The sequence below is a fragment of the Blastomyces gilchristii genome, assembly GCF_000003855.2.
Source record: "Blastomyces gilchristii SLH14081 genomic scaffold supercont1.7, whole genome shotgun sequence".
NCBI classification, from domain to species: domain Eukaryota; kingdom Fungi; phylum Ascomycota; class Eurotiomycetes; order Onygenales; family Ajellomycetaceae; genus Blastomyces; species Blastomyces gilchristii.
Window position 1 is genome coordinate 1,472,145 of NW_003101676.1, and position 17,443 is coordinate 1,489,587.

The following is a 17,443-nucleotide window of genomic DNA, read 5'->3' on the forward strand; positions in this document are numbered from 1 at the left end:
GATCACTATCTTCAAGATAATTCAATAAATTTACACATCAAATCAATTCTAGAGTTATAAAAAATTGTTAAGAGTATATATTCAACTGTTACACTGATGATGTATGATATTCTGATAATTTCATTAATAGAGATGAAAATGAAGTGAAAGTTCAACTCAAGCTAAGATATTTATCACTATCACTGAGAACAATTATAAGAAGAAATAATCAAGAAACTCATGATTATAAAACATAGAATTATCAGACAGTTTAATATCTCTAATCACAGTATATCAGAGAAGTGTAGTTTTTATAAGAAAGTAAAGAATAAACTTACACAAGAATGTATTTAGTTGTTTCATAAGTATTATCAATAATTATTATCAAATTCTGATTATATAAGTAATCACTGAATGAACTGAATGAGACTGAATTTAATCTTCAGTCTCAGTCTCATTCTGATTTTGAAAGAATAATCATCTTTTACAGTTTATTCTGAGAAATTACTCTCATTTCACTGTTCTTGAATTAAATGTGATCATTTTTCACACTATTTCTCTCAGAAATGGTTCATTTTCAGATTTTTTTGAGACTTGGTCCTGGTGAGACTCACATCAAGAAATGTATGAAATCAGATCAAATGAAATTAAATGTGAAATTCATGGTTCCAGCGGCCAGTCTACACATATGTGACATTTGTCTGAGTGTGAAGTTTTTCTTCAATAAGTAAAGTAGTATTAATTGAATGCTCTTTCACTCACTGCTCTTTATATACTATCTTTTGAGATATTTTAGAACCACACTGACATGATAATTATGAATCACTTTGTAGATGAAATTATCACACTCTGAAGAAGTCTGCACTTCTTACTAGTTTTTAGACATGCTATCAGATGTGATTCAAAGGTTACTTAAGTTAGTGTATAATTACAGGCGTACGCGGCCTTCTTATATATATTATCTAAATTAATTAGTGGCCGCTAGGACCTCTTTACATTCATAAGCGTGTTCGGAAGCGGCCGTGTTATTATCCGGCGGTTGTACGTTCTTTCCGAACCACATGAATTCAGATATTGTAGTCAGAATAATGAAGTTTTTAAAGAAGAATGACTCAATTGAAGCTATAACTGATTTTTAAACTTTAATATCAGTTATTAACTAAGAAAAGAACTGCTGATTAATTTCATTTCTGATTCTGAAAATGAGATTTGAGTTTAGCTTGTTTCTCTGCAAGATATTCTGATTTAATACTTTAAGAATAAGTCTTCTATTTCTGAAGATTTGAAAGTTTTTCTCTTTTTATATTTTTTTCTTTACTTTTCTATGAATAGAAGCATGAGCAGTATTTTTTTTAGTTTTCTCAGAATTTTAAGCAGATTTTGAGATAGCAGGTTTAGAGATAGCAGATTCAGCTTTTTAAGCATATGTTTTCTTCTGATTTAAAGAAGAAGAAGAAGAAGTAGAAAAAGAAAAAAGTAAAATAAAGAGTCAGTGATTATACTAGAAATTTTCAATATTTTTTAAACTGTATTTGAAATTCCAAGTTTGAACTTAATTATCTTCTGTAGTTATCTAATCTGAGTATAATGAATTAACAGAACTTCTTCATTCATCTTACTCAGACACTGCTTTTCAAGAATCTTACTTACTTTTTCAAGTTTCTGTATTTTAAGAACTTATTATTTCTCTATTTCTTCTTTCTTTCTTCTCTTCAGAATTTCAATCTCAGAAATAGTATTTAAGAAAGCATCTTTTTTCACATCAACTGAGTGTATTTTTGAACTTATTATTCTCACTCAATAAAAAGTTGATTAGACTGTTTTAATTAAGAGATTTATTAAACTCTTTTAAATTGAAAAGTTAGTTAGACTGTTTCAATTAAGAGATTTCTAAGTCTGTTTTCAATTGAAAAGTTAGTCAGACTATTTCAAAAGAAGAATAAAAGACTTTTATATAAAAAATACCTGATTTTTTTCACACTAGTTCAGTAACTAGATTAGATTTTTGAAGAGAATCTAATAAACTAAAATTGATTTTTAAGATAAATTAATAAAATCTTTATAATCTCTTTCTTGAAATACAGTGAGAAAAAGTATAATATCAATTGATAATAAATCAGATAATATGACAGTTTTTAAGAGAAAAACTGATAAAAAATAAATTAATTTTTTGCAGAGAATTTGATTAAAACTATTTAATTTTATTCTAAATCATTCAATTCTTCTCACACAATAAGTATGCAACTCAAATCAGTTAATAAAGAGTGTAAAAAAGAATTAAGTATTAATGAAAGCTCTTCAGCTACTGAAAAAGTAATTCTTACTTAAAAGAATATGAAATTATGACAGAAAATAACTCTGTTTTTAATTCTTTATAAGAATATTGTATAAAACTCAGAGAAAAACATCTTACTTTTTCAAGAGAAGTAAAAAACTATTTCTAAGATCTTTTTTTACATTAACTGCTGCAGAAGAATGAGATAGAAACTACTAAGATATACACTACTGTATACTCTCTATCAAGACTTTTCCTCTTCAGAGTCTTAATATTATAGAGAATATAAGTCTGTTTCTATATAATAATATAAATATTATCAGCAGAATGTAGAGAAACTGATTATTTATATCTTAAAATAGAAGACTGTGTCAATGATTATATCAATATAAAGTTAATTCTCAAATTTAATAGAAATCTAGTATTACTGTTCTCAATTCCTTGCAGAATCTATTGAATATTGAGATATTAAAACTAGATTTAATATATCTCACTATGCAGAGATCAAAGACTCAGTCAGATCTTAAGATATACTGATTTTATAGTTATTAATATGCTGTTAACTCATTGTTCACTGATTATGTATTGAATACTGTTACTGAGATATCTTTTTGTATTTTTCTGCTGAGAATGAGTCAGATTGAAAGAGGTGATATGAGAGTGAGACTTGATATTGATGTCTAGATACACTGAAGACAGACAGAGTATTCACAGAGATTACACTTCAGATGTATCTGTTAATTATGTACTTGACATTATTGCTGAGGTATCTATTTGTATTTTTTTATCAGAGATGAGCCAGATTAAGAAGAGCGGTATAAGAATGAGACTTGGCATTGATGTTTTGAAACATCAAAGATGAATAGGGTTTTCGCGGAGATTGCTCCTCAGATATCTCCACAATTACAGATCAGAAATCTTTCAAAATCAAGAAGATTGACACATATGACTATGTCTCTTCACCTTACAATTTGTATGGTAATTTGGCCCAGGGTTGTAGTGTGGTAGGGGTGAACAGGGGATAATCCCACACAGGAGTTTCAAACAACATCTGGTTTACATTTGGCTGGATAACTCCACCATCACACGGGGTATGCAGTCGGTGATAGGGTCAAAATGCTCCTATGATCGAGGGCTTTTCGATGAATCTATCGGCGGGTTCTTATTCGAAAAATCGAGCGAGTTCGTGGTGGAGCGGTTGGAACTTATAAGTTACTTATAAGAAAATACTTCTGACTGAAGATATTAGAGCTTGTAAAAAAGATAGTGAATTCTTATACTATATATCAGAATTCATAGATAGTGCAGTTCAGACTATATAAAGAACTTACTTCTCTACTTATCTTATAAAAAAAAAAAATCTTGAGAATAGCTAGAAATAAATTCTCTTATAAGTCTCTTTGAAAGTAAGAATATATATAATATCCGTTTTAACAGTGTGCTGATTAGACTGACCGTGTGACCGTGTCTGAGACCAGGATCAGAATATTTGATGATCTCATTATCAATTCAACTGATCTCATTACACTGTTTTAACATTAGATAGTAGTTTCATACTGTCTCAGTGAGACTTACTGTCTACTCTTATTACATTTTTCAAATGAGATCATGATTTTCACTTCTCAATTTAAATTATTTTTATTGCTTTAAATGACTTTAAATCTCATTTGAGTGTTACCAAAAAGTGTTACTTTTTAAAAAATTAAAAATAGTCTAAAAAAAACCTTAAAATGTCTAAAAATAGTAACTTTATGCCAAGAATGGGACTAAATGAGACCAAATGAAATCACTTTCTTATTTTTTCTAAGTCATGGTCTCATTTTGAGATCTGATATATAGTCACTTTGCATGTTTTTTTAATGATTAGTCTCAGTGAGATTCACGCCAAGAAATGTATGAGACCAGATCAAATGAAATCAAACGTGAAATTCATGATCCCAGCGGCCAGTCTAGTACTGATAATAGTAGATTACTTTATCAAGATAACACACTTTATATTCACTTATAAGAATTTAAAGTCAAAGAATTTATCTTATATCTTTATCTGTAATATGATCTGATTATATAAATTACTTATAAACATTGTCTCAGACAGAGAATTAATCTTTATAAGAGAGTTCTAATCTAATCTGATAACTATACTGAAGATCTTATAAGATCTAAGCACAGCTTTTTATCAATAGATAGATAATCAGATAGAATATCTGATAAATATATTATAACAGTATCTACAGTACTTTATCAATTATAATTAAAATAACTAAGTACATTAGTTATCACTTATAGAGTTTGTATATAATAACTTAAAGCATGTCAGTACAGATAAAATTCTCTTTAAGATACTTACTAAGACTTATCTGTGAATAATCTTAATAAATCTGTAAGAGTATATTATAGAGTGTAGTAATATCTGTAAATAAGCTGAGAGAATTCAGAATATTTAAAAGAAAGTCTATAAATTCTTGAGAAAGACTTAAGAGTATTAGAAGAGATACTATAACTTCAAATATATTATAAAAAGTTTTAAGAAAGATAATAGAGTCTGACTAAGTCTGAAAAATATTATTATATAAAGATTTAGTAAGAAGCTAAATCTTTTATAAATAGAGTCTTATAAGATTATAAAGAAAGTTAGCTTATAGTTCTATAGATTGAAACTATTATATAAGTTATAAATATATAATATTTTTCATATCTCTTTACTCTGTAAATATAAGAAATTCTTAGAAGAGAATTCTATAACTCATCACTCTGTTTATAAAGTATTAGAGAGTGAAAGAGAATATCAGATTAAAGAGATTATTAACTCAGAGAAGTAAGATTATAAGCTCTGATTCAAGATTCAGTGATAAGAGTATTCTAATAAGATGAATAAGTTCACTTGAGAATTATTCAGACAGATAAGACATCTGTGAAAGCTGATATATAACTTTTATATCATGAATTCTGATAAGTTAGAATAATAAAGTCTTCACTAAGAATCTGATTATAATAAAGATATTAACACTGTTATTTGTAAATTCTAGTCTATAAAAATAACAGATTTCTACTAAGATGAACAGTCTGCAGTGTATATAAAGAGAAGAAGAAATCATATTATTATTAAAGTTAAAAATAAAGAAAAATAAAAACAGAACTATGAACACAATTTAGAGATTAATAAAGAAAAAATAAAGAAGACTTATATTTATATTCTTTATCTGTAATACTTAATCTCTCTATAACTATTAATTTCTCTCTTTAAAGAAGTAGAGAGTATTATACCTGTAATATAGATAATTATTGTATTTAATATAAAGACTATTAAAAATACACAGACTTTAAAAGGGCTGAATATCAGAGTATGTATAGTTACAGTAGAATCTTGAGAACTAATCATCTATATATATAATCAGATATCTTTTACAAAGCTGTATTCACTCTCTTAGTTATACTGAAGTATTCAGTCTGAAAATAATTAAGATATAGAGAGAGAGCTTATCTACTTAAATTAACTTCTATTGTAAATTCATAGTATTCATATTATTTTAATTATTCAGATTTTATAAGTACTCAGAGACTTATCTCTCATTAATAATAAGATTACAGAAATATACTACAGTGTGAGAACTGTTAATAGAAAATCTAGATATATTTGTATATATCTAGTCAGAGATTGTGTGAATAGAGAGAGAGTAATTATAGATTTACATAGTTACAGAGAATACTAACAGCACTAAGAGCTTCACAGAAACTGTTAGCTAGAATCTGTAAGAAATTACTTATAAAGAGACTTACAGTAAAAAGTAGAACTATATTACTGAGAGTCAGAGACTGATCTGAGAGAGATATAAAATTAACTACTAATCTGAAGATCAGATACAGTGACAGAGCTGAGAAGAATAAAGATACTATTATAAGTAACAGTATCTCTGCATTATCAGTCAGTAGAAAGTGATTAAAGATATTATGAAAACACTTATAAGAAGCTTAGTAGTAGTCAGATATTATTTATAAAGATATTAAAATTAAAAAAAAAATTTTATTCTTAGAAAGTTCTTAAATTAATATATAAATATTATTAGAAATACTCTCTCTCTGTTATCTGAGTGAAAACACTTTACAGATGAATGAAAATACTCACAGTTTATAAAAATAAAAGCTGTTATAGAAAAAGAAAAAAGAGAATAAGATTTTATAGACAGATCTGAAATATTTATACTACTTTAAAGAAGTTTATTTATACTATAAGTAATTCTATAAAATAATCAGATCACTCTAGTAAATAAAAAGTGATTATAAATTATAGATCTAAATCTTTCTATATAATTATAAAGAGTGATTACAGACTGTGAATATCTTAATTCTACAATTCTACAGAGTTGATAAAAGAATGAAAAATTTCTTATAACTCTACAGTGTCAAAGAATTATAATTTATAAGAATAAGTAAAAGATTAACTTATAAATACTTCTCTTTAATAAGAATAATCTCATAGAAAGTAATTCATCTGTGAGATGAATCTATGTAACAGTTATACAAGAATTTCATGAAAAAATAATTAAAGATCAACTGAAACTCTTTAAATTAAAAGATGTAAAATGAATCTGTGTAATAATTATATAAGAATTTCATGAAAATAATTAAGAGTTAACTGAAACTCTTCTATATAAAAGATATAAGATGAATCTATATAATAGTCAGAGAAAGATTTATAAACTATAAAAAATCTTATAAAATAAGAAACTAAGTAACAGACTCTTTTCTCTTGATAATAATAAGAAATTTTTCCTCACTGAGATTTTTTATAAATATAAAGAGTTTTTAGTAAGTATTACTACAGTACTGAACCTGATTCTATAAAATCACTTAGTGAAAGACTTTATAAATGAAGTCTTAGAGAGAAAGAAGTATATAAAAAATCTCACTTCTTATAGATTTTTTATCTCTATTTCTATCTCTTATATAATTAATAGAGTTAGTAGCTCTTGACTACATATAACTATATAGACTGAAGTTTATAACTACTATTTATAACTCAGCTTAAATACTGTTATATATTTAATCTCTATATTTTATCTTTCTACTGTGAATACTTTTAGTAGTTAATAGTACATATCATGTCAAGCTGCAAACATCTGAATAATCACCTGCAAGTACTTATTCTTACATCAACTTATACAGATACTGAATTTTATTATTTTTATATATTAAAAAGTTAGTAGTTATAATATTATTAATCTTTTTAAATATCTGATTAAAATTAGAGTTATAGAGTGTTTTCAGAATCTATAGTTTCTCTTTATTAAAAAATATTAACAGTGCTTATAATATTAATACAGATAATAACTGAGATTTAAAAAGCAGAGATTTCTGAAGAAATTTTTAAAAATGTAACTATGTTAATAAGAGTTTTATGAAAAAAAAATAAGTAAATACAAGTCTTGATACAGATAATAACAACATTATAAAAATAGAAAAAAGTATAAGTTATAAAGAAGTTAAACAGTGATAAAATTTATTAAGAATATTTACATATAATAACTTAAATATATTAAACTTTTAAAAAATTTACATTCTGCAGAAAATAAAAAATTATAGTATTAAGATTTACTGTTATCTTTAATAATTTTTCTTAAAGCTTTATTATCTGTTTAATTTACAGTTAGAGCACGCTGACTTTTCATTTATGAAAAAGAGAAACATTCAGCTGTTTATATAGACAATTTAAAAATGCAAGATAAAACTATAAAATTTTCAGTCTATCTTACTCAAACAATCTTCACAAACCTAGCTGGGAAAAAGAATGCCTTGCCTGATAATCAGCTAAAATCAGCTGTAACTGCAAGCAGGACTTGCACAGCTGCATAATGCAGTTCAGCATCATGAGACACATAGGCAATGTAACTCTCTATTTATCATCACTCTGCTCTTGACCTCTTCTCTTTCCCTTCTTCATCTGCCACCAGTAGAAGTTTACCACTAGCAAGGCTGCACTGTTTGACCAATGTTGCATGAAGACTAAGAATATAGTGGAGACACTTGAAACCCAGAGTCTGGCATCCTTTTTCCAGTGGGAGTCCAACTGACACCCGCCAGGGTCTCAGATTGCACAGAATCTGCCTAAAAAAACGCATTCACTCGTGGTTGCCCGGTTTAGCCAGCGCCATCGCCCAGCTCGGAGACCACCGGGGATGACCGCAAGACTACCGAGATTGCCCCGTGGGAGAAATGTCAGCTAGACCATGCCCCCTTTCGAATTTTCCCAGAATGGATCCATTCTTGTGAGACATCCAATACGATCAACAGTTCCCAAGTCAAATGCATTGGGGGCCCTGCGCCGCCGCGATTGAAAGTCCCGCAGATAACGAGATGAGGCAATTTTGCTACTGGTCCAAGGGAACAACCAAAAAATTGTTGGCCCCAGCACGGCTCTCAACGAGAATGGTCCAGCCGCCCAGCTGGAATATCGGACTCCAGGTGTTGGAATATCCCACCGCAAAAGGCGACGCAAGAGACCTGAATCAAGCGCGTATCGAGCTAAGAGGTAGGAGAAAGAAACAAAGGAAGGGAAAATTAAGATAGAGGAAGTGACCGTGGCCCCGTCCCTAGAGTTGAATAAGAAAGAGGGACGCAATATTCCATGCCAGGATAGAGGGAGAGGAGTTGCGCAGTGCAGGCTGCAGGAAGGAAATAGAGATGTAACACTATGCTTGTCCTTTGTTGGGGCGCAGGCAAAGATACAAGAGACACGGATAGAACGTCAAAAGTTGAGAAGTACGGGAGAGGAGAAAGTGGAAAGGAAAAAGGAATTGCGTGCGAGATGGGAGGTCGAGGTGGTGTTTATATAGATCAACGGCGATGGTGTCGACATTTTGATGGGGTCGCCGAGCAGGTCACGCCAAACCTAAAGTAGACACGCTACGCCTAAAGGAGCAGCGCTAGACCGAACACGGCGAGAGGCCACGCCCGAAGAGGCATGGCAGCGCGGCGACGCGGACCCACTCGCTAGCTGGGAGTTTATTGTATTTTATTTTATAATTGAATCTATATTTTAATCAATTTTAACTATATTATAATAATTTTGAATTATATTATAATATAAGTCTTGATATTTTATAGATTACAAATTAAAAAGTAAAAATAATGAATATTCATTGAGATATTAACATTTAAAGTTGATTGTAATTGATTTACAATGGTGAGCGTTGGGTGGAAACGACGTTATTGTACCTTGGGATCAGGACTAACTTTTCCACAAGTTTCCAATCATGCGGTCACATGGACACCGGCTGGTCTACCTAGGTAACTTCCGAGTGAATTTAACTATCACATGATTCTATAATGTATCCAAACTATGAAGATCTAAACTACTTTCAGACTAGCGTATTCAGATCACATGACAATGGATGCGAACCTTGGAATTTATGGTTCAGCAACTGGAACCAGGGCGGAGCTGCGGGATAGAATGCAAGGTGGAAGGAAGCTTTCCTGGCCCGTTGGTGGCCCGCAGGTAGATTTGGGGGCGAGCTGTCCTCCGTAATAGATAAATATGGAAAACATTCGCATCACGAAACTCGCCTGTTGTGCTCCAGCCACGACTCCACAAGACCGCTCTAATTGTGCCACCAGAATCTATGCTTGTGTTGGTCGCATTGAGCTATTTTACCTCTTTAATTCACTTTCCTCAAAAATATAAAAAGACTTGCGCGGCTTCATCTCTCCTGTTGGATGTGATCGTTCCTCCAGTCCGTTTCTAATCCAGTCGCGTTCCCAACACCTTTCTCAGGTCCAGAGCTCATTGATTTTTTTGCCGTTGAATACTACTTCTGTGCCCGATCCTAGATTGAGAAAATGAAGGAGATCATCTCGAGTTCCCCTCCTTGCCATTCTGACCAGAAAGGGTACAATCTTCAGCGCATTTCGAAGGACGTTATCCCGTCGTGGGGCCGGCGCAGCGATGTCCCTCCACTTCGAAGTGCATTGTCTCTTGCGATAATGCTGGCATGTCCTGCTGCCATTGTCTTCTGGTACGTGACACTACAGCATTTCGACGGCTCCCTATTGTCGGCCACGGTGGCCCTCCGAAACGAAGGGTTCATTTATTTTTACCGCGAATACTGTCCGATCCCCAATTTGCCAACTACTCTTGTCTACGGAGCTTGGGTCCTCTTTCAAGCGCTGCTCTACAGCTTTCTCCCGGGATCTACGCATGAAGGACAGCCTACTCCTGCTGGAAACATTCTCAAGTACAAAATCAACGGGTTGTTGGCTGCCGTTGTAACTACGTTGCTATTTGGCGCGATTAGCCTGTGGGGTGGTACTTCTGCTTCATCATTTGTCGCCGCCAATTGGGGCGCGTTTCTCGCCATATTTAATATCTACGGATTGTTTCTCACCCTGGCTTTCTACATTAAAGCCCACATCTCGCCGTCCCATCCGGAGGACAGGAAGTTCAGCGGTTAGAACATTCATCTTTTTTGACTACGTTAGGGATTGCCTGGCTTACATTTCCATAGGATCTCCGTTGTATGATATATATATGGGGATTGAGCTGAATCCGCGACTGGGCCAATCATGGGATATGAAGCTTTTTCACAACGGCCGTCCTGGTATCATTGGCTGGATATTGATGTGAGATATGCAAAATATTTTCTGGCTATATATTCAATGAGCTAACAACATTATTAGTGACATGTCCTTCACTGCTCTCCAATTTTGTCGACACGGATACATTACGAACTCAATTCTTATTGCGGATATCCTTCACCTGACTTATATTATGGACTTCTTTTTCAATGAGGACTGGTATGTTTTCCATGAGGGAGAGAGTTTCCCTATACCCGCTAAAAACAGAAACGCATCTAGGTATCTGAAAACCATAGATATGGCCCATGACCATGTCGGATTTTATCTGGCTTGGGGCTCTGCAGCATGGCTTCCTACGATCTACACCTTACAACCCCAATTCTTAGCAATTAACCCAGTTTCTCTCTCCCCGATTGCTGCAGCCACGATTTTGACAGCTGGGTTTGGTGGATATGTCCTATTTCGGTCCGCAAATCACCAAAAATACCTCGTGCGTGATACCCAAGGCAAATGTTTGATATGGGGGAAAGCGCCAGAGTATATCCAAGGCGAGTATAAAACCGCAGATGGATCGAGGCACAAATCTATTATTCTATGCTCTGGTACGTTCAAGCATCCTCCCAGTGCTTCCACTTGTAATAATTGTGAATTTTATCACTGACACGGGCCATTTGCGCACTGCTTTTTCGTGACAGGATGGTGGGGAGTTGTCCGTCATGCGAACTACCTGGGAGATCTAATCTTGTCCTACGCAATGTGTGCTACCTGCGGGTTCACTCACCTGCTCCCTTGGACTTACGCCATATTCATGACAACGATTCTCGTCCACCGATGCTATCGAGATGAGGAGCGATGCGCCAAGAAGTACGGGAAGACCTGGGGTGAATACTGCGGGAAAGTCAGATGGAGAATCATCCCTGGCGTCTTTTAAGAGCTATCCAGTCGCCGAATATTTTCTTTCGTTTGCTTCCTTTTCAACTCAAGCCGGAATAATAGCGCGATTCGAACTTATTTTATTAGTAGACTCAGATCTACCCTGTCGTTCCTAAGCGACTTTGAAGGGATATCGGCTGTTGGAAAGAGTAAGGGCCGCCTGAAAGACTATGCATGAGCGAGACAAGGTGTGGAAAACGAAATTAATAACTAATGTATCAGAAACCTCGATGATCAAACCTGGTCATGAGATCCATAGATACTTGAAGCTATGTAAGAAACTAGACAGAAATCAGAAACAGATGAAACAGCTAATTGTGCCATGACAACTGACAACAGAGTAAAATACATACCTGAAATGGAACACTTCTCTACTTCATATCTCTTATCTCTATGGTGTTTTCGTGTAACTGCAGCAAAGGTCATCGGTCACCCGACATGTAGCCGACTACAAGTCCGAGGCCTGTGAGGAGAGTACTTGCCCGCGGAAGAAGCACGCCTGCAGAGTAATCGAATCGCAATCTCTCTCCCGACTGTGTTTATCGGCGAGAGGCAGTCATGAGATCACGTAATTGCGAAATTGCATTTCCGCAGAGGGTGAAGTTGCTGATCACTATTGATTGTAGTGATAGGATATATATGGCAATGTTTGAAGTGACAGCAGACTTTAAAGCCCAGTCAAACCTCGCGCACAAGGTTATTATTATCGCTCATAGTCACAGCCACAAACATTGACAATATCATGCCGCACCTTGCGAAGCACATAACTTGAATGTCAGGTTCCCGGATCTCCTCTGTTGTAGATTTCAAGGGGGGGGTGAGGTGTCGGATCCTTTTGGTGAGGTCGTCTGGCCGATGTATTGTTCAACAGACAGACTGGGATCCTGAAGCTCTCATGTTAGCGAAGTGGTATCTTCCATCCATTGCATTGTGGTCAGCGCTATACTCCGCTCGATAATGATATTGGGACTCGCTGTTCCATTTTAAAATGCCATATTCTCAGCGGTTCCAACCTGAAGGATGAACTGGGTTGTTGTAATTGGCGCCAAACTAGCGCGTCTACAACCAACAAGCAAGCGCGCTTATTTAACCAGGTTCAGCCAGGATTCTGCTTTACGGTGGCTGAATTTAGAGGTACTGTTGTAATTCAAATCGTTTAAATATATCATATGCAGTTTTTATGAAGACTCTTTGAAATTTATGTATCTGAAATGCTAATTGGTCAAGCAAGGAATTGAGATTTCATGGTTTTCGGCGGCTGGGTCGGATAACTTTAATCTCGGCTTCAATTTTTTCAATAATAAAGCGCTTCTCAACCAACAATATTCCGTATCTCATACCAACATTTGTTATGCCTGCACTTTTTTTTATAATTTCCCCTTAAAGCCACACAAGCACATGTGTTTCACCTGTGTTGAACTCCAGAGCTTGTCCCCAATGCCCTCGCGGGTCTTACCTGCGCAGGAGGGCAGAGAGCTCAGTACATCGGATGGGCACGGCGATAGCCGCCGGAACCTGCAGGCTACGGAGCCTGGGGCCAATGCAGCTGTGGAACGTGGTGGGATCCGGTCGGTCCGTGTTGTCTGGGCTGGCTTCCTCTCGAGCGAGGCTTCGACCCCCGTGCGCATATCCAGTTACACGCGTGAGGAGCACAACGTCGAAAAGGTCGTTCCACTCGAGCCCTCCCTCTCTATCCGAACGTCGCATATCGTATCGCATTGCCGCGTCCGCCTCCGGGAAAGGTCAAAAACTCTCTCCTGCGAAAAATGTCATTAGCTTTAACCCGGAGGAGCAAGCCGCTCTTGGCTTGCAGACCGGGACAACTGCTTTGGCTCGGAAAATGTCCCGGTTTGATAGTGGAGAGGATGCCTTCTTTGTGAGCAAGGTGAATGATGAACCCAGCGCTGTCGCTTTTGGCGTGGCAGATGGTGTAGGAGGTTGGTCCGAATCTGGAGTGGACCCGGCAGATTTCTCTCATGCTCTTTGCAGCAACATGGCCCAAGCCGCGTTGGAGTGGAATTCAAAATTAGAAAAAGTGAGGCCTAGGGCTCTAATGCAGGCCGGTTATGAGAGATGCAAAGCAGATCAGTCTATTTTTGCGGGTGGAAGTACCGCTAGCATCGGCATTGCCCATAATGATGGCAGGGTGGAACTTGCGAAGTATGTATACATCCTCCTGTTCTTTACATGACGAAAACTTAAGGGCTTGCAATACTAACAACGACAATTTCGTTCAGTCTCGGAGATTCAGGGTCAATTCTTTGCCGACTTGCAGCCATTCATCATTACTCCGTTCCTCAAACGCACGATTTCAATACTCCGTACCAGCTCACCTTGGTCCCACCAATCATGCGAATCCAATCGTCAATATTCGGGGGTCGAGTCTTCGAGGACCTCCCCCACCACGCGAGCGTAACCAATTTGAAAATGCAACATGGTGACGTGCTCATTCTTGCCACCGACGGGGTCCTAGACAACCTTTTCAACCAAGACATTTTAAATAGCATAACAGACCAAATGATAACCGCTGGCGCTTGGAATGTTACTTCGGAGTCGGGGATTCGCGTTGCCGCTGATCTCGATAAATTCACTCATGAAGGCGGCCTTATCCCAGAGCCCAGGGTCTCGTCCACCTTGGCGAACGATCCCCAATCTCAGCAACCAAGATCTAACGCTCAAACACGGCACCTTCCCTTACAAAGCCTCCTCGCTCTTACAGTCGTTCGGCAGGCCAAAGTTGCCAGCATGGATCGTCACAGGGACGGACCCTTTGCGAAACAGGCCCAGAGATATTATCCATGGGATAGATGGAGAGGTGGTAAAATCGATGATATCTGCGTAATTGTCGTTGTTGCGGTGGAGGAAGGGAGAGCAGAATCATGACAAAAATTCCAACTCGACCTCCATGCCGGCGCGGAGAGTAAAATTTGAAAAGAGGACGGTTCATGAAGTGTAGATTTGAGACGCCCCGTTGGTCGCCATATCCATACAGCAACGGAGCCAGATAGAAGAGAAAAAGCAAAAGGACACCAATCAATCTTCAGGACAATTTCCGTTTTCATGCCCCGAATACTTTCAAAAGTCTTGTCAACAGAACTGTTTTGGCACGTACAATAAATAACGGCGAAAAAAAGGAGGTGCCAACTCATATGCTCCGGATTTCCAGCCTAACAACCCCATATCTATGCATGCTTCGGCATCCTCGCACTTGTTGAATCAATTTTGGATGCCACTCACAAACCAATATTTTCTACTGCTACATGCGGCTATGCCTGATTATATATCCCCTATAGACGTGTACATAAGCGACATATTCTGTACATATTCACATGTTTTGAATGTCAAATGACCATAGCAGACTGCTATGAGAGGTTATTAACTAGATTTCTTTAATTACGTATTCTGTTAGATTATTAACGGTCTATCTTGTTATAGTTAGCAGTTATATAGCGATACTATAAATTTTCTGTGAGGGCTTCAGATCTCAGGTTTGAATATAGTAGTAGCCCCCCATTAATTTTCAGTGTAGTAGTTGTAGTTGTAGAGATATCTTGACTATCTATAAATCTCGTAATATAATGATAAAGTAAAAAACGATCTAGATTGGCTTGATTGATTGATTTGATTTGATTATATCATATACCGATCCAGCCCCCCCGGGGGCAAGGATTTGAACTAACGGTTTTTCTCTCAAATACTGGTGAATTATTTAAGCGCACCAGAGCGCTGTGCATGTACTGCACAAGCCGTAATTCTGCCTGCCTACAAATTTTTTTCTGGCTTCCCCTGAACGAACGTATTATAACACGAATGTAACACTGTTATTATGGGAATCTCGTCATTTATATATCTAATCTACTGAGGGCTGAGCTGGCAACCTGCTAGAGCAATGTGGGAAGCCAATTCCAGGAGCCATGTATTCATGTGGTTTTGCATACCCAGTAATAGGAGGGAGGTGTCATAGGTTTATACAATCTTCCATTGTTCCTGCTTAATATTCGTCTTGTCTGATCCTTGCTTTTAGGGAAAACACGATTGCAAAAGGGCCTTGTACTGTCCCTTTTACAGCATGGCCAATGGCATCTGAAGTGATGGCGCCCTAGATATAGCCATACTTCAGAAGGTCAAGTGCACTGGGCCGTAGTTCTGGAACAGGATTGAGTGCGACGGGCGCTGTCTCGATATCCTTTTCCGGAATATTCTTGTCAAAGAGTTTTACTACCCAGTGATCATGCTCGGTCCTTGTTTCATCCTTTGGCGGCAGCAATTGCCGCGTAACAGGATTCGAGTTATAATACTCAATCGCGTGAAGGCTAAACTCTTGTGCCATGGCCGCCCGGATAACATTCTCCTTGTCTGTCAATGTTCCCTCGACCTCCAAAGAGTCAAACATTCCGGGTTTCTTGAAATTGATGTGGGCTTGAAGCAGGTGCAGGTACTGTGTAAGATGTGTTAAGCATCATCTACTGCAAGAGGTGTCTTGAGTATGGAAGAAGTTACTATGCCCCAGGGCCATATATCTGTTGCAGCTGTTCAGGGTTTGTTGAAGTACATCTCAGGACTATGGTAAGTGATTGCGGATATGGATGGGCCTTGAGAGGGCGGCCAAGCTGGTCCTTAGTTGGCCATTCGCAGCAGCGAGCTGGACAGCCGTGTAGCGACAACATACCCGTCCCAAGATTAGCAATCTTTGTTACCAAACGTTCACCGGAGCCTGGGGACTTGTTATCGAACCCATTGACTAGGACGTTCTCCATCTTCAAGTCTGGCACATAGTGTCTATTCAATGTTAAGTCCCGTTCTCGGCAACAAACCTGTATAAACGATATTCTTGTGGTGTATAGTCCCAGTCCAATTGCGATAGATCTTGCGCTGCACAACGATTTCTCGAATGCCTCGAGAACCATGGTCTGAGGCTCCACATCAGAAGGAGGCGGGACAACATCGACCATCCGACGGATGTAGCCAGATTTATACAACAGCTCCTACATTTCCATCTCCCTACGGGGGCGTCTTCATCGTCCGGCTACTTGAGGACAAACTGGCGCATTGGGTCGTTCTCCTTTGCAGCGCTCCAGACATTGCACCGTTTACCTTCGCGCTGAACGAGCGGATCAAGCAAAACATAGGTATGGCAGCGTTTACCAACCAGCTTCGAGCCTCGAGTTAACACACAGAGAGGGGACGACATGATATCGTAAACATCTTGTAGATGAGTTTAAGCGATTGAGCTATCACGCACTGTTTCTCCTTTCGTGACAGGAGAACGAATTCGCAGAGCAGAGCATTACAGAGGGAGCTCCATCTTGCGCAGTAATTACTCGGAAGGGCCTTGAGCAATTTGGTTGCGATGAGGTCGCTCGCTCAAGACCAGATTAGACATAGCCTAGGTGCCTAGGTAGGTGGTGTGTGCATATTTAAGGCTCGTCCCGCAGGTCAGCTCACGCCCATTATTCTCACAGGTTGCAAGCATCCCGACTGGCTTCATTTTGTTCTCCTCTCACTGTCACTCTGTGCCCTAATTCGATAAAAAATAGGAGCCGGCGGCTATGCGGGTCTATTTTTTTGTCGTCCCGGAGCTAAGAATCGTCCTGTCATTCAGTCATCATTTGCCCCATCAACAAGTTGAAACCTCCCGGCTCATTGGACTCGATATTTGAGGCAAAGCAGTCGGCACCCCCAGCAAGC

The 17,443-nt window shown here is 37.1% G+C and overlaps 3 protein-coding genes across 3 annotated transcripts; 2 read left to right on the forward strand and 1 right to left on the reverse strand.

The window, feature by feature from the left end:
- Positions 1-9,703: 9,703 nt before the first annotated feature.
- On the forward strand, positions 9,704-12,538 carry BDBG_04254 (7-dehydrosterol-delta 7-reductase). The gene is made up of 5 exons (XM_002625339.2): positions 9,704-10,694; positions 10,753-10,867; positions 10,925-11,041; positions 11,102-11,424; positions 11,518-12,538. Exons 1-5 carry the CDS (start codon positions 10,088-10,090, stop codon positions 11,751-11,753), a joined length of 1,398 nt encoding a protein of 465 aa, XP_002625385.1. The 5' UTR covers positions 9,704-10,087; the 3' UTR covers positions 11,754-12,538.
- A 274-nt stretch (positions 12,539-12,812) lies between these two features.
- Positions 12,813-15,358, forward strand: BDBG_04255 (uncharacterized protein). The gene is made up of 2 exons (XM_031721598.1): positions 12,813-13,915; positions 13,993-15,358. Exons 1-2 carry the CDS (start codon positions 13,245-13,247, stop codon positions 14,636-14,638), a joined length of 1,317 nt encoding a protein of 438 aa, XP_031578208.1. The 5' UTR covers positions 12,813-13,244; the 3' UTR covers positions 14,639-15,358.
- Positions 15,359-15,854: 496 nt separating this feature from the next.
- Positions 15,855-17,288, reverse strand: BDBG_04256 (uncharacterized protein; the record flags this gene model as incomplete). Its single annotated transcript, XM_031721599.1, has 3 exons — positions 16,425-17,288; positions 16,256-16,284; positions 15,855-16,193 (listed from the first exon to the last, which is right to left on the reverse strand). Exons 1-3 carry the CDS (start codon positions 16,705-16,707, stop codon positions 15,855-15,857), a joined length of 651 nt encoding a protein of 216 aa, XP_031578209.1. The 5' UTR covers positions 16,708-17,288.
- Between the last annotated feature and the right edge of the window lie 155 nt (positions 17,289-17,443).

What these genes read in the sequence shown, in the direction of transcription:
- BDBG_04254 (XM_002625339.2), top strand. Translation starts at nt 10,088, where the DNA reads ATGAAGGAGATCATCTCGAGTTCCCCTCCTTGCCATTCTGACCAGAAA. An exon ending in ATCATTGGCTGGATATTGAT is followed by an intron (nt 10,868 to 10,924) that starts GTGAGATATGCA and finishes CAACATTATTAG; the next exon opens with TGACATGTCCTTCACTGCTC. An exon ending in ATCTATTATTCTATGCTCTG is followed by an intron (nt 11,425 to 11,517) that starts GTACGTTCAAGC and finishes TTTTCGTGACAG; the next exon opens with GATGGTGGGGAGTTGTCCGT.
- BDBG_04255 (XM_031721598.1), top strand. Translation starts at nt 13,245, where the DNA reads ATGGGCACGGCGATAGCCGCCGGAACCTGCAGGCTACGGAGCCTGGGG. An exon ending in GGCAGGGTGGAACTTGCGAA is followed by an intron (nt 13,916 to 13,992) that starts GTATGTATACAT and finishes AATTTCGTTCAG; the next exon opens with TCTCGGAGATTCAGGGTCAA.